Source organism: Alligator sinensis, unplaced genomic scaffold (genome assembly GCF_000455745.1).
Source record: "Alligator sinensis unplaced genomic scaffold, ASM45574v1 scaffold28_1, whole genome shotgun sequence".
Lineage (NCBI taxonomy): Eukaryota > Metazoa > Chordata > Crocodylia > Alligatoridae > Alligator > Alligator sinensis.
The window spans coordinates 1,386,963-1,411,251 of NW_005842133.1; the positions used below are offsets into that span (position 1 = coordinate 1,386,963).

Here is a 24,289-nt window from a genome sequence, read left to right on the forward strand (position 1 = left end):
GAGGAGGATACAGGGGCCTGATCAACCTCTAGCCTCTCCCCATCGCCGCCTAATCCCTCGACTTACCCTTCCCTGCGCGCTCGGTCCACGGAGCCTAACAAACTTCGTGTGTGTGTGTATCCAGAGCTCTGCCCGAGTTATTTCAAGAGGCTCGAGTTTTCTACGGGTCTTGTTCGTACGAGTTTTGTAACTGCAACTTAAGTGAAGTTTTCTCCTGCCTGCACCGCGACCATCTACGGTGTAAGTAAAATAATCTTTAATCAACCGCTACGCGTCCATGCCTAATTCTAGTCCGCTGTCCTGCATTCCCTGACCCACGTGCCAGGGCTGCTGGCCACAGCCCGCCACGCGCCCCCGAAGGCCTCAGACCGCTTCCGGCCCGCACAACTACCAGTCTTTGCTATCCGTATCATTTAAAGGCCTCTTTTTCTTTTTTCTTACCAGCAACAGAGCTGCAAATTCCTCATTTCATCCCAAACTTTCTTCCCTAGGTCTTCCCTGACTCTTACTGAAACTGTATTATATTCTATAATCTCACTGTGTAATATAAAATGTTGACATGGTTTTACTTTATTCTTGCAGATACTGCTTGTTATGTCATATGCATGGTATGAGTTCTGCATTGATTTGATGATTTATATAGCTAACCAGTACCAGGCAGGCAATAACTTCGACCTTCCAGGTCGAAACCGACCCATCCACCACGACTCTCTGGGTGCGACCCTCTAGCCAATTCGCCACCCACCGGACTGTGTAGTCATCCAAGTCACAGCCTCTTAACTTGTTCACCAGTATGGAGTGGGATACTGTATCGAAGGCCTTCCTGAAGTCTAAGTATACGACATCCACCCCTCCTCCTGTGTCCAGACGTTTCGTAACCTGGTCATAAAAAGAGACTAGATTGGTCAGGCACGATCTGCCTGCCACGAACCCGTGCTGGTTTCCCCTCAGCATAATTTGTCCTGCCGGGCTCTCGCAAATGTGAGCCTTGATAATTTTTTCAAAGACTTTGCCAAGGATGGAGGTGAGACTGAGTGGCCTATAGTTCCCCGGGTCCTCCTTCCTCCCCTTCTTGAAAATGGGGACCACATTGGCCCTTTTCCAGTCCTCCGGGACTTGGCCCGTGCCCCACGCGTGTAAAAGTATTCCCGCCAGTGGCTCTGCAATGATGTCGGCCAGTGCCTTCAGCACCCTCGGATGGAGCTCATTCGGGCCTGCCGACTTAAAGGCATCCAGTTCTTCCAAGTGACTCTGCACCATCTCAGGGTCTACGCATGGTAGTCTGGCGCCCTGCTGCTGCCTCTCTACAACCCCAGTGAGAGACTTGTCGTGCCCCTCGCTTAGGAACACTGAGGCAAAGAACTCGTTGAGTTCAGCCTTGTCCCCCCTGTCCATCACCGGTTGTTTCTGCCCATTTAGCAGGGGTCCTATTCCTCCCTGAGCCTTCCTTTTACTCCCAATATATCTAAAAAACAATTTCTTGTTGTCCTTTACTTGGGATGCCATCCTCAGCTCCATGGTAGCTTTGGCCCGTCTAACTGCCTCCCTACAAGCACGAGCAGAGGAGGTATATTTGTCTTTGGTGATCTCTCCCTGTTTCCACTTTTTGTGTGCTCCCCTTTTGGCCCTTAGACTGCCCTGGATTTCTGTGGTCAGCCAAGGAAGCCTCCTGGCCCCTTTCCCTCTTTTACCTCGCACGGGGATCGTCTCGCTTTGTGCCCAAAGGATCGTTTCCTTAAGGCACAGCCACCCTTCTTGGGCTCCCATCACTTCAAAACTCCTACTCTGCAGTGCGTCCTTGACTAATCGCCTGAGAGTGTTTAGAGAGTGTTGAGATTTGTTTCTGCAGAGCATTTGTTGGTGGCCCACAGAGAACTAGCTGGCTGGCTCTCATCTCCAGCTGCCCCCACATTTCTCTAGGCTCCTTGTGAGCGAGAAGTGCATGGAGGTCTGTAGCAGCAGCTGGAATTGAGGAGGAGGGAGCCAATCTAACTGACTGTGCAACAGCAGCCTCTGGCACAAGTTTCTTGAGTTTTTGTTTCTTGGTGTCAGCAAATTCAGACAGATAAGTATATGTGCCAGCTAAGTTTCTGCGTTCTTTGAGGGGTTTTATACATTGACTTTTTGAAAAGGGAAAAAGAAAATGAAGTGTGTAAAATGTTCCTATACAATGGGGAGCGCAATCATTCTGGTCACATGCTGTGGTTATTATAGATGGGCTAGAATTGTTAGTCAACAATTTATTCCACCAATTTCATTTCTTTAATGTTCGAACACATTCATTGCCTTGAAATTATTTACAATTTTCTTCAGCAAGCAGTTGTCAGTTAGCTGGCCATTTTGCAAATGTTTGCATTTTTCCATTCCAAATTCGTTGTAGATCAGGCACAATGTTATATGGCTATGCTACTAATACCTAGCAACTTGTTACCTAGTGAATCAATATAACATTCACAGTATGCTGCTTAGTTGCATCATTTGCATGATATGAGTTCTGCATTGATTCCATGTTTTATGTAGCTAACCAGTACCAGGCAAACTTCCATGATTTGCAGTCTGATTAAAATTCATATATTCAGCTGCCAGCTCTTTATACTGTCCTTGCCTAATTGTGCTTAAAGCTGGTAGGGAAATTTTTGACAAAGCAGACTTTCTTTGGAAAACATTTTGTCTTTTTAATTCAGACTTCCTCTGGGAAGGGGTCAGTTTAATTGGTGAGGTTGCTAAAGTCCAGGATAGATGTTAATTTTTCCCTGGAAAGCAGTGAGATTCATCCCCAACTCTCAGATTATGCAGTTGCCCCATGGTAAGGGCTCTCATCTCATGTAGGAGACTCAGGATCAATTCCTGGTTTTGAATTGGAGAGAACAGGGATTTGAATCTGTTTTTCATGTTACAGCTGAATGTCTGAAAAAGGACAATTTACTGTTCTCAGAGATTTATTATTCCGTGTGTGAGTGAGAGAGATTGTATTTTTCCATGAAAAACTTTGAAAATTTGGAACTTTGACATTTTTGCAGAAACCCATTTCCCTCTTAGATTTAATTACCGTACTTTTTTGCTTTGTATAACTTGTGTCTCTACCGTATCTTAATTGTGTTTGGGGCCTCAAGGCACTAGTATTTCTACCAGAAGTAGGAATAAACTTGCATTTGGTGAATACTGCAGCTAAAAAAAATCATTCTTCATGTGAAACTGCTTCAATGTGCATTCATGTAGAAATAAAAAGAGAATGGATACTGTCTCCTGAAAATTCAGTTTATTGTTTGGACAGTCACTGCTGATTTTACTGTACATGCCTTCAGCTTGATTGTTTAGACATCCTTTTTATATTTAAATACCACATAGACTTTTAGATCCATAAAAGCAATTTAAAATACAAATTGGCTTAGTCAACTTTATTTAAATTTAAGCTGAGTTCTTGGTTTAAAAACTTTGATGTGATTGAACAAAATCCTTTAAAATCCTGGTGCAAGGAAGAAAGGGCTATCAAGCAGTTTTATTTCTGAAGCAGGAAGCAAATTCACTTCCTTTAGAGAAATTATTTGAAGATGTCATTAAAGACAAAGAACAAATTCTCATGTTTGGTGCAAGCATTTTAAGGGAAGATCTGAAAAGACCCAAATATGCCTGTGTGCTGGAAGACATGAAGTTATGAAGTATGAGTCTAGACTGCCCCTCAGTGTCCCTAAAGCAGTTCTTGCAGGGGCATGCATACTATTTTCCTCTCAGCTATGGTCTACTGGCTGAGGACAGGCTGCTTGAAGTAATTTGGCTTTTCTGAATGGAATTGGAAATTAAATAAGAGACTAAATTGTAGGCATCAGTAGAACGAACTGGTTTCCACTGACCCACCCTCCTGTACCACTGAAAAGAACTTTTAAGTCCATGAAAAGCAGCAGGTGCGGGGGAGAGGAGCATAATCGTTTATTTGTTACAGTTTAGAGACGAGAACCCTTGCATTTCATAAGAATTTCTGTGATTAAATGCAGTACATTGGGAAAGTATGAAAGCAGGCAGTAGTGTCAGAGACAATCCCAGAAACCCCCCTGACCATATAATTATATAATATTTAAGAAGATATTTCTGAACACAGATAATGGTTATTCTGGGAAGGAGTCCTGGAAAATAGTACTGCTGGAAAAGATGTAAGGGCTATAAGAGGCAGTCTTGATCCAATGATACAGTGTGATTATCCTCTGGGCTGCAAAGTCAGAGAGATCAATTCAAAGACCAGTGAAGTGGTAGTTCATCCCGTGTGCACTGATGATAGTAAAGCCACAATAAAACTCTCTCAAAGAGAAAGTTATCAAATTGGAGAGTGCTCCAAAGACTAAAATTATTGAAGAGTTAGAAGAATTGTATTTGGAAATGTGTTGCAAGTCAGATATTTACACCTTGCTTAAATAAAAACCAGATTGATTCCAGCTGCCTCCTGGTATTTGGAAACTGCAAACACCAAGGAAGGAAAGAAGCTTTTATGGTGGTCTAATAAGGAGAAGCACGGTTAGCACAACAGAGGAAAAGTAAAGCTGAGCAACAAGAATTGTGTTCTAATGATGAAGATCATTAGATGATCTTTCCAGAAAAGCTGAACTCCTGCATGGACTCTTAACATGGGCCACTCACCCCCATCCTATGTTAGCAGCTATGACATGGCAACATAGGAAAACATGCCCAAGCTGGGCTAAGGATTCTCATTCCTCCTTGTCACTAGTTACTTAGGCTTTGTCTCATTGGCAGGATTTGACTCCTGGTCAGGGATCTGGGTTTTCCATTTGCCACAGACAAATGCAGTAAAGTCTGGGCTACTCATTTTAAGGAGAAGAACCCAGACTGTCTCTTTCAAAGGAGAAAAATGCGGGAAACAGTGCCCTTATAGGTTGGCAGAGTGTATGCTTACTGCCACTGGAGGGATCCACCTTTTGTTAGTATCGTTGTTATTAAGGCCCTGAGCTGTACTTAGAATATTTAATTCCTTTTCTGGTTGAATTCTTAGACCTGGGATTTTCAACCTTTTTGAGCGAGTGTACACTCGGTGGCCGGTAGAGAAGGCAGGAGTCTCCCAGCAGCCAGTTGATGAGGGGGGTCCCCCAGCATCCGACCGGGGTGGGGTCCCCCCTGCAGCCAATCGGTGACGTGGCAGCAGAAGTGGCGGTGCCCGCTGCCGAGTACCCCTTAGGCCATCCCAAGTACTCCCAGGGGTATGCGTACCCCCCGGTTGAAAACCCCTGTGCTAAGAAATGGATTCCTTGAGGATCTGATCCATGATATTTCCAGGGACTGAGGTGAGGCTAACTGGTCTATAGTTACTTGCATCCCCCTTCTTCCCTTTCTTAAATATGGGCAAAGTACTTTCTTTGCTGAAGGCTTACTTTGGGAAAGTACTGAACAAGCAAGATGTTATATTTGAGCCTGTACTTGGAAATACTTAGAATATTAAGCAAAATAGCCTTTTATGAGAAGCTAAATTTAAATCCAAATGGAATCATTTTTATGTTTTATAATTTTCCTGATAGCTTTTTTTAATACAGTAACAGGGAAAAAAATCTGTATAGCTCAGTATTTATCTTTTCTTCCCAATTTATTTCTATCTTCCATTTAGCTTCACCCATTTCATGCCCCTTTCTCCTTCAGGACTCTGGTCTTAACCTTTCCTTTTTCTTTCTTATTTTGTATTGATATGACTAGCTTGGATACTGAACAGTCAGTTTTCTTGTAGTATGCTGGTTGTAGTTGTGCTCCTGTTACAGTATTGATTCTCTTATGTTTTAAGAAAATATCAATATTTTAATGGGTCACAGTGGCATATTTTATAATACTTGTCCTTTTTACAAATTGTTCACAGACTTGGTCTAATAGAGGATTTCTTTTTAAGAATATGTGAAATGTTTGCAGAGATTTGCAATTCAGTGTAAATTTGTTCTGAAATATACTGTTATCTCAGTGCAGAAGCCAGATTTTGATTGTGGTTGTTGCAGTTTGTCTAGCTAAGTCCCTTTTCTGTAGTTTCAGAAAAGGAACATAGTTTCTGTAGTTTCAGGCCAGAATCCTTAGCAGATGCAAATAGGCAAATCTCCGTTGACTCAGCTGCCATATCTGCATTTACTAACTCACACCAGCTGAGTATCTGGCTCTGTTTGGTACATAGTTCTTTAATACTTGGTCTAGACTTTTGTAGCATTGCTGCAGCTGAATAGCTCATGAATTCCACCTAAACTTGTGTTGGTAGTGCTTGGAATTGTGTGCATTAAGGCTAGACAGACATTACACATAAACCAGTTTAAGTGATCAGAAACTGGTTTAAACCTGTAACAGAACCCATGTTCAGTACACATAAACCAGTTTGAAAATGGCTGAAACTGGTTTGAGATAAACCTGGTTGAATGTAGTATCAGACTTAACTCATTTGGGTCAAACTGATTTATACAATTTCTGTCCCAGACCCCTTGCTGCTTTAAAATAATCCAGACTCCCCAGCATCCTGGCATGCTCTCTGGACTGGGTGGGGCTCTCTGCTGCACAGCAGAGCTGGCCCTTCCCCTCTGCTCCCTGGCTGCAGCTTGGCAGAGACTGCAGGCATCTGCCTGGCTTTCCCCTGCTCCCTCCCTCCTCTCCCCACTCACTGCTAAGCAGGGATTCCCTGTTCCCTCTGCCTTACACAGACACCTTTCAGCATTAGCTAGCAGACCACCTGCTGGCTATGGTCTGTGCTGTGGCAGATGGGACAAAGGCAAAATCAACAGATAGCTAGTAATGTCCCTCTGTTGTTTTCTTAATGGGCTGATAAACACTGTGTTATCAATTCCCTGCTGGGGCCCGGCCATGCTCCCCTCATCTCAGCGCTGTAGAAGGGAAGGGAGGGTTGCTGTAGCACCCCCCGGCTTCTAGCCTAAGCCACTGCAGGCATGTGCCTGCATTTCTGGGATCTCTGTGCTGTTACAAACTGATTTAACCTAGCCAGGTTAGACTAACCTGCAAGATTGAATCAATTCAGGCTTAGGCTTTTTGAATGTCTGTCCCTAGCTTAAGGGTTTATAGGGCAAATCCATATTTAAAATGTAAAGACTTTGAAGTGAAAAATGCCTATGGTGCTATTGCCAACTGTTGGCTCTTTGCATGACAAAGGGTAAACAGCGAATCAGGCTCTGATTATGGTTGTACATGTTTAGGCATATTTCTCTTGTTTGTGCCCTGCCTGCTTTCAGATTTAATTTATGTTGTGATCCTTATATATAACACCCCTGAGAGATAATAGGAGGAAAAATGGAAGGAACAGTTTATGAATTGCTGAAGGCCACACAGTGAGTCATTGGCAGAGCTGGGGTTGGAAGTTTCTGGCTTCTAGCCCTGTGCTTTATGCACTGCATTATGCTGCAAGGCATATTAGTTCATTTAGGCTTTTAATTAATCATCATGGCAGATCTATAGTCTCTGATAGGCTAGCTTGATGTTCTGTTTGTTGTTATAGCATCCTGGTGCTATAATAGTTCTTATGTAAAAATTAAGGAAAAATCTCTGTATTAGTTAAGAGGCCCTGGATGATTGGAAAATTCAGGGAAAATCTCCATTTATTAAGATGATTGTAAAAAAAGACCCATTTTTAAGAACAGAAAAAGGGAATCCTGGGATTTACAGACTAGTCAGCCTCACCTTGATACCTGGTAAGATCATGGAGCAAGTCCTTCAGGAATCTATTGTGAAGCATGTAGAAGAGAACAAGGTGATCAGGGACAGCCAGCAAGGATTCACCAAGAGCAAGTCATGTCTGACCAACCTGATTTTGCTCTCTGATAAAATGATATTGTCTCTGGATTGGAGGAGAACAGTGAATGTGATATACTTTGATTAAGATGTTTTGACACTGGCTCCCATGGCATCTCATTAACAGCCTAAGGAAATAAAGACTAGATTAAATTACTGTAAGGTGGATACAAAACAGGTTGGATCATCAGAGTCAGTGGGTGCATTTACACGAGACGTTTACTGCGCGGTAGCCTGATAACACAGCACAGTGTTATTAAACTACTATGCAGTAAGTGTCACCAAAAAAATGTGCGCTGGAGCTACTGCATGCTAGCGCAAGTTACTGTGCATTTAGTTAGTAGTAACTAGGGTGCATTAATAAAGATGTAGATGCACCCAATGTAGATGCATCAATGGCTCAGTGTCTAGTTGGGAGCAAGTATCAAGTAGGGTTCCCTAGAGGTCTTGGGTCTGGTACTGTTTAATATATTCTTGTAATCATTTGGGTGATGAGACTGAGTGTACACTTAGCAAATTTGTAGATGACACCAAGTTGGGTGGAGTTGCAGATGCTTTGGTGAATAGAGCTAGGATCCAGAATGACCTGGATAGACTGCAAAAATAGTCTGCATCAACCAGATGAAATTCAGTAAAATCCAGTTGTGGGCCCCACACGTCAAGAAGGAAGTGGGCAAACTGAAAAGAGTCTGACTTGGCTGCTTGTAAAGCTTTCCTTGAACACCAGAAATATAAAGATGGCTTACTGAGAAAATAGATATGGGCAGTAAGGTCCAGGAAAGCATGCACGTCCCATTGACTTTAATTTGCTACCTAGTTTCCTAAATCACTGACGCACTTGAAATTTTTACTCTGGGTACCTTTCCCTGTTTCTGATCCTACAGAGAGTTCCTTGAGGCCCACACAACTCCACATTAACTTTAAAAATTCAATATTGACATAAACAAATGTAACTTCAGTCTTCCTTCAATGACCATGATAAATGAATAGGTTACTTTTGTAGTTACAGAACATTAGTTCAAAAACCTTTTTCTTGAGATACTACTAGTTTCTTACAGAAACATCCAGTATAGACAGCACATGGTTTTCAAAATGATGTTTCATAATATATTAGAGAGAGGACATTTTTACAGTTGATTTTTTGTTTTAAGCAAATGAAAGGTTAGCCTAACTCTTTCCAGAAGGCATGCTGAATCACATAAATGATCTGCAGCCAATCCATACAGTGTTGGACTTTGAACTGAAATTTAACTAATATAGGCCCAGGCTTGAACACTCAGCACGATCAAAAATAATTGTATTAGTCAGAGTTTGTTCATGCCTTTTCTTTCTGCTGCCAAATGCAATTCTGGCAACACAAATGTTTATGTAAGTCAAACACTAAATACATTTTGTTGGGGTTACATCAGGTTCTTTTTTTTTCCATTATTGATTGAGGAAAATATTGCTTACTCTATGATATTTTTTGTCAGTTATCTCTTGCATATATTAGTTTTAAATGTCACCGTGTCCTCAAAGTATTTGGCTGTATATTGTTACCAGTATAAATTTTAGTAAGATTATATCTGCAGGAGTTTGGAAGAGACATCCAGGGTAAACTTGTGCCTCTGAAAAGAAGAGTTGTGCTGGAAGGGTTATGCTGTCTAAGCAACAGTCTTAAATATATGCTATTTAAGCCATAAGGCATCTGGGGGAGTGTGCTGAATAATGATAACTGTTTTATATTTTCCAAAGAGGTAGCTAGCACTTCTACCAGTAACAGAAAGAGGAAACAGAACAGTGTCCTGTCCAGGGCTATCTGCTCGGTGTGACCTTGGGCTTTCCAATGAAACCAGAAATCAAATTTATAAGTAACTTCTGCATGTTATGTTGGTGGAGTTCTCTGTGAATTCCAGGGTTTTCTGTATTTGCTGCCCTGGTTTGGCCCTTAGGCAGTGTTCATTTAGCTACACTGCACTGCAACATCTGAAAGTGTTTCTTGAAATTTTATGAAATACGAGGGGAAGTTTCTCTCTTGCTTTGTTGCTTATCCAGTTGTTTCAGTTTAGTCAGTAGCTGGTTAATTATTTTCTTGCTGTCTTGAGACTAGAAGATGAAGTTTCCATAGAGCATCTTGTCCTGTCTTAAGGGTTTGGCAATCAGTTTTATTAAAACAGTATGTTCATCTCAGTAAGATTTTTGGTAGAATTGAAATGATGTTGGATAAAAGGATATAGCTGGCTTATTAACTGAGGTCTGTGATTTGTATCTATGTTGTACTATGTATTCCTCTTCTTGTTTCTCTACACTACACTTGAGCATTTTGTTACACATCCTTATGCTCCTTTATTGTACTTTGCGAGATCTTTCATTTTACAGGTGCTTTCAAGCAGCGGGCACAACAGCAGGTATTGCATAGTCTGCGGGTCCATGCTGCGGTCACAGGTGGCTGAACAATGATACAGCCCCACTTCTTCATTAGTTCCTTGGATTGTCCCGCTCCAGTACATAGGCAGCTGAGACACCACCACCTTTACTGTGGTTTGTCGTACCATATATTGACTAACATAATTGGTGCTATTTTCATGCGACAAATATTTGATGCATTCCAGAACATGTTCTATAAAATACATCCCCAGTTGAAATATTTTTGAGTAATACAACGCCAAGTAATATATTTTGAGTTCTGTGTATTTTGTTTGGATCACTGCAGTGACTTCCAGTCTCTAAACACCACTTAATAGTTTAGATTGTCTAATTTTTAAAGTCGCCAATAAAAAAAAAACTATTAAGGTTCTGGTTCCTGATTTTTCATCCCCCTCCCCCCAATTTAAACTCATTTAAAATTTTTGTTTTGTATCATAGTTAATAGATCACTGTTATTACTTTCCAAAGGTAATATTATCACTAAGTTGAAAGTTATTAAGTTACGTAATAGTAACCAATGCATGCTTGATATTAAGTATATTTGGTTATACTAAAACTTCATATACATTTATTACTCCTTTCAAATTAGGCACATGTATTTTGGTGCTCTTGAATCAAAAGAGCCACTCCCATAATCTAAAATAATTAAATTAGACAATTTGTGCATCCTCTTGTTCCAAAGAAGCTGTTGCTAAATTTCCAAAAATGTCAGAGCAAGGACATATTTTGCCCCTAAACCCATCTAACATCTCTTCTAACTATATATTTGGTCTAATAGAATATATTTCTAAACAAATTCTGCTACTCACAGAAATAGAAGTCAGATCTGTTTGGATGCCTCAAGTTTTAGGGGCTCAACACTCAGAATTTCAGGGCAAGCATCATCTGAAAGTCAGGCACTCATGGGATCGAAAGCTGAGTCTCACAAAATAATCAGTGTCACTTCCCTGTTCTGAACATTTAGAGCCACATAGCGTGCATTGGTGGGGATGATGACTTATCACAGAATGAGAAGCTTAAATCAAGTTACCCATGTGTTCCTGACTAGTTAGTTATTCCTACCTATTTAATTAATACTTGGCTGTGGCCATCGCCTTTCTTTTTCTTATCCTGACATCTAATAGTATCACTTTTAAACTCTCTTATAGGAATCAGTGAAGCTTAGCCCACATTTCCAAATTCCGGGTCCCTGACCTGCAAGCACTTATGCCTGCAGCTAACTTCATGCATGTGAGCATTTCAGTGATGTCAGTGAGCGCAATCAGATAACCCTTCCTGAATTAAACATTTGTAAAGGTCATATAATTGGGACCACACATACAAAATGTCTTTTGGGAAAACTAAAGACTAAGTAACATTATCAAAAGCATCAAAATGGAACTTAAGAGTGTGACCTAGGTCTTTTTTGAGTTGGTGAGGTTAGTAGTTTTTTTGTACTGTGTATAATGCATGGTGTTGGGGGCTTCCAAACAACCTTTACTGACATAAGAAGGTAAATAAAGAGAATGAACATTGAACGGCCATTTCAAGCTTCTTTTTTATGTGAGAGTTGTGGGGTGCTAAGTGTCATAACCAAATGAGTTGAGTGCCCCTGTCACAATAGAACTGCCCTGAATAACTGCAGTTACTTTCAAATTTGGTCACGTTCCGCCTCATTAGTTATTCCTACCTAGCAGTCCGTTATTGGCCACTCCAGACATATAAAAGTTCATGCAGCTTCCACCCAAGTCGGAGACCTCTGAGCGCGCGGCAGAGTAACTACGGAGAACTCTGTAGTGCGATCGAGGAAACTTGGCAGACCGATCACCCACCGATATCTCCCCGTCACCGGGTCCTTGACGTACCCCCCCACATTTCCTGCAGGTTCCTTTTCATTTGTAAACTCGTTAACTCGTAACTCGTTTTGCTATCCGTGACAACGCAAGCAAGCTACCTCGAGGCCTGCGCTGCCATTCCACACGGCATAAGTAAAAGCAATCTTTTAAAACCAATAAGCTGTCTCGCCTCTCCATCGCCGGCCCGCCTGACGTCCGATTAAATTAGCGATCCTCTGGTCGGCTCCGGCCGCCCGAGACACTAAGGAGTCCCCGGTCTCTGCCACTTTCTCAGACTGCTGTCTGTGGAGATCATCTGTGTCCCTCTCTGCTCCCTCTGGACTGGAACTAGCCAGCTCAGTCCCTTCCCACTTGTTACTCTGGGAGGAACATACTCCTATCCTTCTGTCCAGTACACTGGAAATGCACTGCACTTGTCTTTCCTGCCTTTTTTCTCTACAACCCAACTCCCACATATGTAGGTTGAAGCAGATAGAGTTATGGCTTTAAGTTACAGGGTGAGTGAGGTGTGAGAGGCTAGTGATGCCAAGATGCAGCTGATTCACCAGAGGCACTATCTGGGACTTGGTTCACTCAAAGCAGTGAAGAATAAAATCAAGTCTTCAAAAATGAAATACTCATTGCAATTGCTGATTTTCATGGATGTTTGTGGATTAGTTCTTTGGTTCAGGATAAATATTCTGGGTTAGAGATGGGGTACCAAAATAATAGGAGGTTGTATACTGGGGGATCCTATCTACTACTGTACTACTATAATATAAACCATAAAAGGCGAAAGATTTTTGCGATCTGAAGAGAAGCCAGAGCTATAAAGCCTATAATAAAACCTTATTAAAAACTTTAAAACCTTAATTAGCAATGACCCTCAGAAGAAGAGTTTGCCTTTAAAGGGGGTAGGGATAGATTTAATTTCTTTTATACTTTTTCAGTAGAAAAACCTATAGGTTGGAGAATTTACAGGTCACTTCTCAGCGTAGGAATTGGTTTTAGCCATGTCTACGTTTAGTTAATTCAAGCTTTTTCTGCATTTTTCCTTTTTTAGTATTCAGTATCACACACTACATCATTTTTACATCTGTAATTGTTTGCTGATTATTTTAAGAAGCTGTCAGAAATTCTTCTGACCCCAGTGTCTTCAGATATTTGTTTTGGAGAACAGCGCGTAGAGATTCTTTTGTTCCATAATTGATTTTGATGTAATGGGTACTTTTTGTTGAAAAAGAAGTGTTGCAGTCTGAAGAGCCACGCTCCTCAGATTCAAAAGTTCACAGAAATATTGCTTGCGTATATTTTTTCCTTGTTTAAATCAATGTATGCATGTTTCAATGGTTTTGTTTTTCTCTGTGTCAGAATTTTTTTTTTCTTCTTTTTAATATCATTAATGTGTAGGGCAAATTACCAGTTTTGCTGCTTGGCCGATCTGCAGATCTGAGGCCTGGAGAATTTGTGGTTGCGATTGGAAGTCCATTTTCTCTTCAAAACACAGTGACTACTGGGATAGTTAGTACCACTCAACGCGGAGGCAAAGAATTGGGACTTCGGAACTCCGATATGGACTACATCCAGACAGATGCAATTATCAATGTAGGTCACTTTTTCATAGAATTGTGTAATTCTTATTCCATTGAATTTAGATTTCTGGATCCAGCTGTTAGCTACACGTCCATGAACAATTTTTTCCTAAGGAAAGAGGGTGTTGATGAATTTTCTTGGAAAAAAAAAAAGGATTTTTATCAGTCTGAATATGGAAAGCAGCCATGCAGCGGTATTTAATTTTATTTTTTTTTTAAAGTCTTGAACAGTATCATGTATAACTTCTGACCTCAGTTGGAAATTATTATAAACTGAAAGGGTGAAAGTAGTCTCTGGCTGCCAAACACCTTTTAAAAATCCATCTTTTTTTGTTTTTTTAAAGAAGCAAGTTTGAATTTGAGGATCCAAGTTTGCTTTTACACCAAGATGAAATGATACTTTTTGTTCTCTTACTGTTATCCCTGTATGAGCTTTTAAATCAGAACACTTGTTCCCTGAGCTGTCTGTGCACAGGGTGTAGCAGTGGGGGGGGGGGGGGGGGGGGCACCTGTGTAAATGGTGCAGGTGGGAGGCCCCCATGGCTTGCAGCATTGCAGCCTGTGTAGTGTGCAGCCCCTGGCTGCTTAGAAGTTGGACAGCCCTGCTCTGGATCATTGGTGCAGGACTGCTAAGAAACCACAGTTGTTTTCTTAAGTTTCAGTGGCAGGACAAGGGAAGGCCAGCTCTTTGGGAAAACTGAACTAAAAAGGGGTACATTTAAAGATCCTAAATGGCTGCTAGAAAGCGGGAGATTATTTCAAAAGTGCCTTTAATTTCTGCTTATAGTAAAGTCATGCAGTGATATTAAAATATATCCTTTCTATTTATTTATTTTTAGTATGGAAATTCTGGCGGACCGCTAGTGAACTTGGTAAGAATTCCTTTTTACATGTGTGTGCTTGACATAAACTTGATTCTTTTTTTATTAGATAAATTTGTCAAAGGAAAGGGGCTCAGTGATGTTGCTAACTGGCTGTGACTGTACAAACATCACAGGGTTCTTACTAATCACTCATCTCAGTTTGCTTTGGCAAGTCACAGGATGTATTTGGATTTCAGTAGTCAAAGTGTTTGCCATTTGTTTTTAAAATGAGTGTAATGCCTGATATGACATGTAAAAGATGATAAAATATTTTTATTTTTATAAAATAAGTGAGATAATTGCCCTAATTACAATCTGTGTTGTTGGCAAGCTCACTGAATCCTGAAGTTGAGGTCAGTGGTAGTGGGATTGGTTCTTCCTTGCAGTTCTACACTCTGAGAGCCTGGAAGAATCCTAATGTGGATCAGGGCAGTGGATGTTCATGGCCTGGCCTACAATTTGAAATTTATCTGACCCTCTTCGAAAACAGTTGCTAGCAAACTCAAGAAAAAGCTGCGTTTTAGAGCTGGGTTGCTGAGAGCGAGCGAGTGAGCAAGGTTTGGTTGAAAACAAAGGAACAAGTATTAGCTTGGCAGCCTTCAACTAGGTATCTAGGGACAGATGGACTTTGGGAGCAGAAATTCTGCTTCATAGGAAACACTGGCTTTCAGATTATTTTGTTTCCATTGAGAAACTTCCTTGAAATTCCAAAACAAAAATTTGGGTGTGTGGAAACCGCTTTTTCCAGCTAAAACTTCTTTTGCTATAGCCTTAGCAACAAGCAGTGCTGGGGAGCAGGCTTGCCTTGGATTGAATGTTATCTTATTTGTTTTAATAAATCTCATCCTTCTTACTGACATTGTACTGACTGCCAGACTGTGCCCTACAGATGGACATCATCTTCTCACAAATCCAAATGTGAATGCTACTAGATAACATAGCACAAGGGGTCTTGCGCAGCCAGGTGATTTAGAGCAGGGATGGCCACCCTGCTCTAAATCAGCATGAATTCAGCAAGTGGCACAGGCAGCGTCTGTGTGTGGCATGTAGTGGACTGGGGAGGGGATAGACGGCACGGTGGCAGATAGGGCAAGGAGCAGAGCACATGATCATGCAGGGAGCACAGGGCAGAGAGCAGAAGGCAGAGCAGCAGATCAGGTACAAGAAAGGGACAGGAGTAGCATGTGGGGAGGTGGCAGGGCTAATGTATAGCATGCTTTCCAAAACAGCTGGCCCCCCACAGATTTAGAGCAGTCATCTGGGATGTGCATATTCAGGTCCTTGTGCTGTCATAGTTTTGCATCCAAGGGCCTTGTCCTGACAGTTGGCTGTAGAATTAATCCATCTCTCTGGCCCAGTGAAGATTTAATTATTTTCACAAGCTGAAACTGTTCCAACAGGAGAGATCAAAGAGACTGACTCTAAATCAGTGATGAAGGTCTGCCTGAGCCTGACCATCAATTTGATTCTGGGGTTCCTACGTCTCAGCTGAGTGCTACCACTGACCATCAGGTTCTTGGCCATGGCGGGATGTGTCTCTTTCTAGAAATTCCATCTGGGACCTGATAACTCCTTCTCCATGAACTCCTCCTCACAACTTTCATACCTAGGAAAAGCTTCTGGTGTTGATTAACTGTTGTTCATCAGAAATACTGAGTCGCAAAGTAATTCCTCATCATCTTAAATGCTGACTAGTAGAGTATCCCCCAGTGAACACCCCTGGAATGAATTGCAAACAATGGAAACAACTATACAATAAGATCCTGCTGGTTGTGAGTTCAGGGAATAGCTTTTTTGGTTTGTTTGTTTTTTTTTTTAGTTTAAACTTGAAAATTAAAGTAAAACGAACGCTTGAAACTTAATGGAGAAATACAGTTTAGAAATAGTCTACAGTAATTTTTTGCAGGTACATTTTTTGTTACTACATGTAAGAACTCTTCCCTTACGTTATTTCTCTATGGCTTGTCATGCTTCCTAAAATATCGTTTTTTTTATTTCTCCAGGATGGTGAGGTGATTGGGATTAACACGTTAAAAGTGACAGCTGGAATCTCCTTTGCAATTCCATCTGATAAAATTAAAAAGTTTTTAACTGAATCCCATGACAGACAATCAAAAGGTATTGTACTATCTGTTTGAAAAATGTATATGTAATGTGTTAGAGAACCAAAATAAAAATGTTTTTTTATCTTCGAGACCCACAGTGCTTCCTGTCAAGGCTGTTTTCTTTTTTTCTTGGTACCAGGGAAAGCTGTAACTAAGAAGAAATACATTGGCATACGGATGATGTCGCTCACTCCTAGGTAAGTAGAGATGGTCAGTTTTCCATTTATCCATATATTTAGTTGAATATGGCTATTCGTGTATTGTGAGCAAACTAATCTCCACAGTAACAGTAGGAGACCTTCATAGATAAGTTTTCAGAATTTGGCCTTCTGTAGACTCTGCTGATATTTCTGCCAGTACTTGGCTGTCTTTTTTATGCTTGTGCCTATAAAGTGCCATGAAACCTTCAATGGATCTTCATGGAAGCCATTTTTAATAACAACACTGCTTTCTCCAAAAAGGCCACAAGAAGAGTATTAAACAACTGCTGTTCGGCCCTGGGGGAATGCTACATATGATGATCCACATGGATCTATTGTGAGGTTTAGGTGGGGGAAGCAGGGGCTATGGTATCTTTATGAATCATAGCACCTAACTGCATATATACCATTCTGATCCAGTTATAAGGTAACCCCACATATAAATCAACTGCAGGTTTTCAGGTTCAGTAACAAAATACAGCTTTTTTTCCCATGAGTATAAATCAGTAACTATAGATAAACACTGCAAGCTGCTATTGTCTTTGTAAAATCTTGCAGGGAAAACAAATAACCCAGGAAAGGACTGAAAGGGGTAAATTAAATAAAAACACTAAAATAAAAACTGCACTGAAAAAGATGTTGCCCTGGTATTTATAATGCATGGGCAAAAGCATGGCAAATACAGAAGTCAGGATGTAGTGGGTGTGAATGTAGGTCAGCCTTGCTTGGAAGTTAAGTGCAATTTTTATGGCTCTTTGGAGGGACCAAAAAGGTATTGTAAGATTACAGTATACCTGACTAATGGGACCAGATCACTGAAACTGGTGGTTCTGTCAGGTCCTGTTAGTTCACTCCATTCAGATAAAAGTTGCCCTAGCAAGACTTGAGTAACACATGTGGTCTTGCCAAAACACAAGCCGTGTTTCTTAGGGCCCCTTTACATGTACAGGTAAAAGTGCGGTGGGATCTAATGTGTGATCTGCCCAATTGCTTCTTCTGCCATGCCACACATGCATGGCAAGAGGCATGATTGTGGGATTGTGCCTTAGATCCCATCATGCCTTATTGCTAGTGCAGGGGGAACCCAGGGTCAGGGCTGCCTGTTTCACACACCCTCAAGGCTGTGATTGCGGCAGCTGCTGGGGTTGAAAGTCCTGTCAGTTGTGGAACTCCCAGCTCTGGCCAGGCATGGTGCACCCTGCAGCTGGGATCCCCATTGGCTGACAGGGCTCCCAGCTACACATGTAAATTAAAGCTCAATAGCAACCAGCTATAAGGTTAGTACACATTTTTGAGATCTAATTTTATAGCTGTTTGGAGCTTTTTATAGCATGCTAGCTAGTCTCAAGGGCTCAGTACAAAAATTACACATAAACTGGTATAAGTGATTGGAAACTGGTTTGAATCTGTAACACAGCGTAAGTTCAGTGCACATAAACTGCTTTCAAAATGGCCAAAACCGGTTTAAGATAAACCTAGATGGATGTAGTATCAGACTTAACTGATTTAGGTTACATCAGTTTATTGAACTTCTGTCCCAGATTCCCTCCAGATTTAAGTTAACTCATGGTCCCCCAGCCCCTCAGGATGCTTTGCACTTCCCCCATAAGCTCCTCCTTGCAGGGTGGGTGGGCTACCCTTGGCCCAAGCTGTCTGCTCCAGCAGGGCAGGGAGGCGTGCTCTAGGTTTCTCTAGCATCTGGCCTGGGCCACTGTAGGCACATGGCTGCATTTCTGGAACCAAAGTGAATGTCTGTTAACTTGCTTATTAGTTCTGTCTACACAGCTTAGACTAATCTGTGACAGTTGAATTGATTAAACCTTTGGCTTTTTGATTGTCTGTACTTAGCCAAGGTAATTGCACAGTTAACTAGTTCATTGCACAATACAGGCGACCCTCGCCATTTATGGGGGATACGTTCTCGTATCCCCCGCAAATGACAAAATCCGTGAATAAGGCACTGCATTCATGAACACCGTCTGTGTTCATGAATTCAGTGCCCCTGGCAGCTGGGGCGATGGGGAGGTGAGCACGGCTGCTCTGGTGACTACTGGAGCCTGGCGGCGGCAGCAGGAGCCTGATGGCAGCAAGTGTGGAGCTCCTGAGGTGCTCCTTTAAGTGTATTTAAGAAGCGGGTTCAGCATTCGCGAATATTTGAAACGGTGAATGCCGAACCCGCAAATAGTGAGGGTTTCCTGTACCTTTAATATGTAGAGGAAGCCTTAAAGTTTGCAGCTGTTTCTGGATGTCTAGTTAAGAGCAGCCAAAACTGTGTTATCTGTGATGGGTATAAATCTTTGTGGGTTTTCTCTTGAATCTGGATGTCATTACTGTTTTGCCTTTGTTACCCAGTAAGTGCTTTATTGTAATGTGCTTTGCAAGGAGTTAATCCTGAAAATTTAAAGTAATGGGTCGGTGTTTTAAGTTTTTGTTTTCTTGCAAGTATTGAAATGACTGCTAGTAAAAATGAAACAAAGCAAACAAACCCTTGTACCAAGAAATCTTTATGCCTCAAAATGTTTAATAGTTCTTAAAACACTGTTGAGCCTTAGAAATTGAACTGAATTGCAATATATGTCACTTCAGTTTTTATATCATACATTAGCAAACAGAAATTACATGACCCTTTGTCAAAATATATTAATGTCGCTGTTACTTTTTTCAGCAAAGCTAAAGAGCTGAAGGATCACCATAAAGACTTTCCTGATGTTATTTCTGGAGCCTATATTATAGAAATAATACCAGATACACCAGCTGAAGCGTAAGTTAAAAGATTTTCTTTCAACACAGCCAACACCACCTGTTTAAGGAATTAGTAATAAGAAGCTTTCACATCTAAATTAAGTTTCTAAAGTAACCAGATTACAATCTGATAACTGTTAGATTAAAATGGTGATTTCAGTTAAGTATTTCACTGGCAGCCACCAATATTACAACATGAATATTGCAGTGAAACTCTTGTCCCAAATCTCAGCCTAGAGTTTAAGATTTAAACATTAAATGGTTGTGATAGCTAAATGTATCCTTTTACTTAGTGTGAAAGGATAAATTTAACTATCACAACCATTTAATGCTTACATTGGTTTAGGCATGTTGGTCTGGAAGTGTGGGAGATATGCCACTATTGCCCATGTTCTGTGCTCTTTATCGGCAGAAATCTCCAATCATCGGAATATTTCTGTTATTTTTCATGAGCATTTTAATTCTTATGAATCAATTAATTACTTGGTATTTTGGGTAGAAGAGGAAAAAACTTATCAAGATCATGAAACTGGAGCTATTATAGGACAAGAGCAAAAGTTATCATTGTGACAAAGCAGCGTGGTTAGTATTAGAGGCATGTAGGCATAAAACAAATTTGAACTAATACTCGTTGGCATTTTTTTGATGGCCTGTGTGCAAAGTATCTAGCACTAATATCTAGCTAATAAATAGCCACAATATAACAGTCACTTAGTGCAAGATGAATTTAGTTCTTCAATGTGCTATTTCTAAATGTGCCTGTTTGACATGGGGATAACACTGGATTTAACTTGGGGTGAGACTACATTTTAAGGAATGCAGAAGTCCTAGACTGTGAAAATGGAAATAGTAGCAAAGAGAGAAGCAGAAGCAGAAAAGAAGAAATCTGAGACTGAATAAATCTTAGGTCATGAAGACAAGCTCAGAATCTGAATATTTGATAAGTAAAAGATTACCCTGAAATTAAATATTATTCATCCTTGTATACTGCACAGAAAATCAGATGATTAAGGTTGCTTTTTTCACCAGGACAGGTTGTTCTAAGAGTTCTTGCTGCCGTAAGGCTTATACCACTCTTGGGGTATGTCTGTACAAGATGCTTTACTGCACAGTAGACTAACCTGTAAATACATGTATTACACTAACTGCACAGTAGATACTGCTAAATGCCCCACAGCAGATACTGCACAGTAGGGCTTATGTAGATGCTGACTGGGAGCAGATTTGCTCCCAGTCCGCCACACAAGCAGGGGGCCCAGTCTTGGTGCTGCTCAGCTCCTGGCTCCCTGCAGAAACTAGGAGCCAATTGGCATGGGGAGGGGTCCCTCTCTGCCCTCTCCCCCCCCACCCCCCCATCCTGGCACTGTGGGGATCCAGGCTCCCCACAGGAGCAGGGAACTGAGCAGCACTGGGACTGGGGAGCTAGCGGTGGGGCAGCTAGCAGTGAGCCCCTGGCTGGATGGGGAATCCTCACTCAGCCGAGGGAGGCAGGGAGTTGTCCCACCGGCGGGGCAGCTAGCAGCGAGCCCCTGGATCCCCACCTAGCCGGGGGCTTGCTGCTAGTTGCCTCAGCAGCAGATCAATGCAGGGGGCTGGGACCTGTCCCTCTCTCACAGCTCTTTCCCAGCCCCGTGCCTTGATTGCCAGATCAGGGCATGGGGCTGTGAAAGAGCTGCATGGGAAGGGGTAGGTCCCAGCCAGCCTCAGGCTGTGTAGAGCAGTCTCTGTGCAGCCTGGAGCTGGCTGGGACCTTGCCTAAACCAGGACAGGACCTGGCCAGCCCTGGTCTGTGCAGAGCAGTCCATGCAGCCTGGGGTTGACTGGGACCTGCCCCAGACCAGGCCCCGGCCAACCCCAGACCAGGACAGGTCCTCACCAACCCCAAGTTGTGTGGGGAAGCCCTGCTGGGCACAGGGTTTGTCCCCATGTACACGGGACAAGAGAGCTCTGCAGCAGCAGCTCTCTCCTGGCCCCATGCGCATCAGGATCCTTCCCGATGCGTACCGGGTCGGGAGATGGCTGCTGCTGCAGCCGACAGGGCTTTCCTGGCCCTGTGCGCATGGGGACTGGCCCTGTGCTCCATGCCAGCCCCGCGGCTGGCACCCAGAGGGAGCCTGGAGCTCCCCCTGGCTGCTGCAGCCCTGTACCAGGTTGCTCCCATTGGGAGCAGATCTGCTCCGAAGAGGGAACATGTGTAAATAAGCTCCTGGGCAGGCTTACTGCGCAGTATTTTTACTGTGCAGTAAGTCTACTACAAATTAATAGCATTTGTAGATGAACCCCTTGAGAGCTAGAGGAAGAGAGGCAGGTTCTGTTATCTATATAGAGGGACCAACAATTCCAGATGGACTGAGCTGGACTGTCCAACTTTTGGCTCTCTAAAGGGATCTGTTTTCCTAAAATACAGATCACCTGACCGACCTCTGAAACGCGTGCTCATTTAAGGCCCTTCATGTAAGGGACTGGAGATCTCTAGTTGTTTGAAAATGTTGACCAAAGCTTTTGTAAAGCATTTATCTGTGGGTGGAAAAGGCCTATGAATATTTTGTGGCTGTGTAAAAGGATTCTGCTCAAGGGCTGAATCATGTCTCATCTGGTTACTTGGGTTAGTATTTCCATGACTCGGAGCCAGAGTTTCATGCAAGACAGGGCAAGCCCAGAAGGTATGTACAGGGTCTCCGCTTCCCTGCTCCTACCCCATCCCTCAGGACTAGCAGCAGTCTTGGCTAGCTTTTATATAACAAATACAAGAGGAACCCAGTGCAGAGCATGAAAGACCTTTAGTGGAAGGAATATGTTCTATACTGTTTTCTGCTATTGTCCTTTGTTTACTTTGGTATGCTGTTTGGCAAGGGATCTCTTTTGGCCTGTTCTTATAGCACATGGCACAAAAGAATCTGATACATAACTGAGGCTTCAGAAAACTACTGCAAGAAAATAACGGGTGGAACAACCTGCATTTGTGTGGTAAATCTATGTATTAAATGCCTGCGAATGTTATTCGAGTTTAGTTTTAAATCATACGGGTGCTCCAACTCGGATATAACCTATTATAACAAACCCTCGTGGGACTAGGAGAAAAGTTCATTAACAGAAGGTGTTTGCTATGATAGGATTGATCAATTTGCTGCATCATACCAATAAGAAAAATCAGTTCCTGCTGTTGGAAACGTTAAAAAGGGAAGAGCAGGGTTATTATCAAGGGTTGTTATAATGAGATTGTACTGTATCATTGAGAGCAGTGTGGGATATTTGATCTATATATCTATATCTGTCCACAGCTTGAAATACGTGTAAATGCAGTGTGCAGCTTGAATTGCTTTTACCATTTATGATCAAAACAAAAAAATTGAAACAAAACCCCCTTAACTACCTTTAAAAAACCCCCAAACCTTACAGATTTGCCTCAGTCTTCTATGCTGATTTGGTATCTAGGATCCTAATGAAAAATGCATAAATACACTTGCAAATATTACTGTAGGGGTTTCAATAATGTTATGCTTACCACCTGAGATTTAGCACCATAGTCTAATAATGTATCACCACATAACTTGTCCAGCCTGCTATTGTGTGTCTGCTATATTTCTCTGTATGTCAATTGAATCTAATCCTTTGACTGCCATTCCTGGTGGCTTATGGCACTTCAGTTCTCTTTCAGTTGCATTACAAGGAGGAGAAAATGGAAACTTCAATAACATATCCCTCTTTTATATTTTAGTGGTGGCCTGAAAGAAAATGATGTGATTATAAGTATCAATGGGCAGGCAATAATCTCAGCCAATGATGTCAGTGACATTATTAAAAAGGACAGTACTTTGAACATGGTTGTACGCAGAGGCAATGAAGATATTATGGTAACAGTGGTTCCTGAAGAAATTGACCCTTAACTAGAAACATGAGCTGGATTTCATGTTCTTTTAACACCAATGGACTGCCACCATTATCTCTGTGCTGGTACAGGAAACATTAGACTTTTGCCCAACATTCTGCTTGTTCAGTGGATTAGTATTGGCCAAAAATTACTTTTCAATAGGTTTAAGATGCAAAACCCATGTTATGTCACATACTGCAAATGATAATTTTCCTTTTGTATTTTATGTATGCAATATATTCTTTTCTGGCTTTTACATCTGCTGCTGCTTAAAAAAATCAACCTTTGTTTTCCTATGCATGATAGGTTTATCACTATTTCAACTAAGATGTAAAGAAAACCCATGCACACAATGTGTGCTGTGGTATTCAGGTATTTATAGATTAGCTGTTACTTTAACTGGAAATACCTTTGTAATAGGATTGTTGGTTTTTAAATTAAAAAAAAAACAACAAATAGTTGGAACAATGGCTTGTAAACAGGAAACCCCCAAAACTGAATAACCTTCTCTTCAGAATCCATGCAGAATTTTTAATACTATGATCTTTTTTCCTAGTGTTATTAAAATAATTCTACAATATTTTCTTCTCTGGTGTCATTCATTTTACCTTGTGTAAGATGTTTTACTTTGGAATGTGTCGTGTCTGTCTCAACCCATTTCTTGATGCACTTATTTCCACTGCCAGTAAGCCAAAGCCACTTCATTTTTTTTCATTTCCCACATGCTACAACAGAATCCAAGATAAACAGCGAAAGGGAACAAAGTCTAGTACTTGCATTCTGCAGATACGGTTTCTTAACTTTGTCTGCTCACATATGGCACGTTATGATGCTAGTCATCCACTTGTACATTATTTTTTCCCCACTTCTTTTCATTTTATTATATGCCACCAGTTTCAGAAACACAGTCGCAGTTTACAATTTGCTGACAG

At 41.6% G+C, this 24,289-nt stretch overlaps 1 protein-coding gene across 1 annotated transcript in view; it reads left to right on the top strand.

Annotated features, from left to right (window-relative positions):
• Window positions 1-23,937, top strand: part of HTRA1 (HtrA serine peptidase 1) — a gene marked incomplete at its 5' end in the record, with an annotated part of 57,178 nt that extends 33,241 nt beyond the window's left edge. Inside the window, 6 exons of the mRNA XM_006025126.3 lie at window positions 13,395-13,589; window positions 14,416-14,448; window positions 16,443-16,557; window positions 16,684-16,741; window positions 19,410-19,505; window positions 23,205-23,937. Coding sequence (XP_006025188.1) covers window positions 13,395-13,589; window positions 14,416-14,448; window positions 16,443-16,557; window positions 16,684-16,741; window positions 19,410-19,505; window positions 23,205-23,373 — 666 coding nt within the window. The remainder of the gene's footprint in view (window positions 1-13,394; window positions 13,590-14,415; window positions 14,449-16,442; window positions 16,558-16,683; window positions 16,742-19,409; window positions 19,506-23,204) is intronic.
• Between the last annotated feature and the right edge of the window lie 352 nt (window positions 23,938-24,289).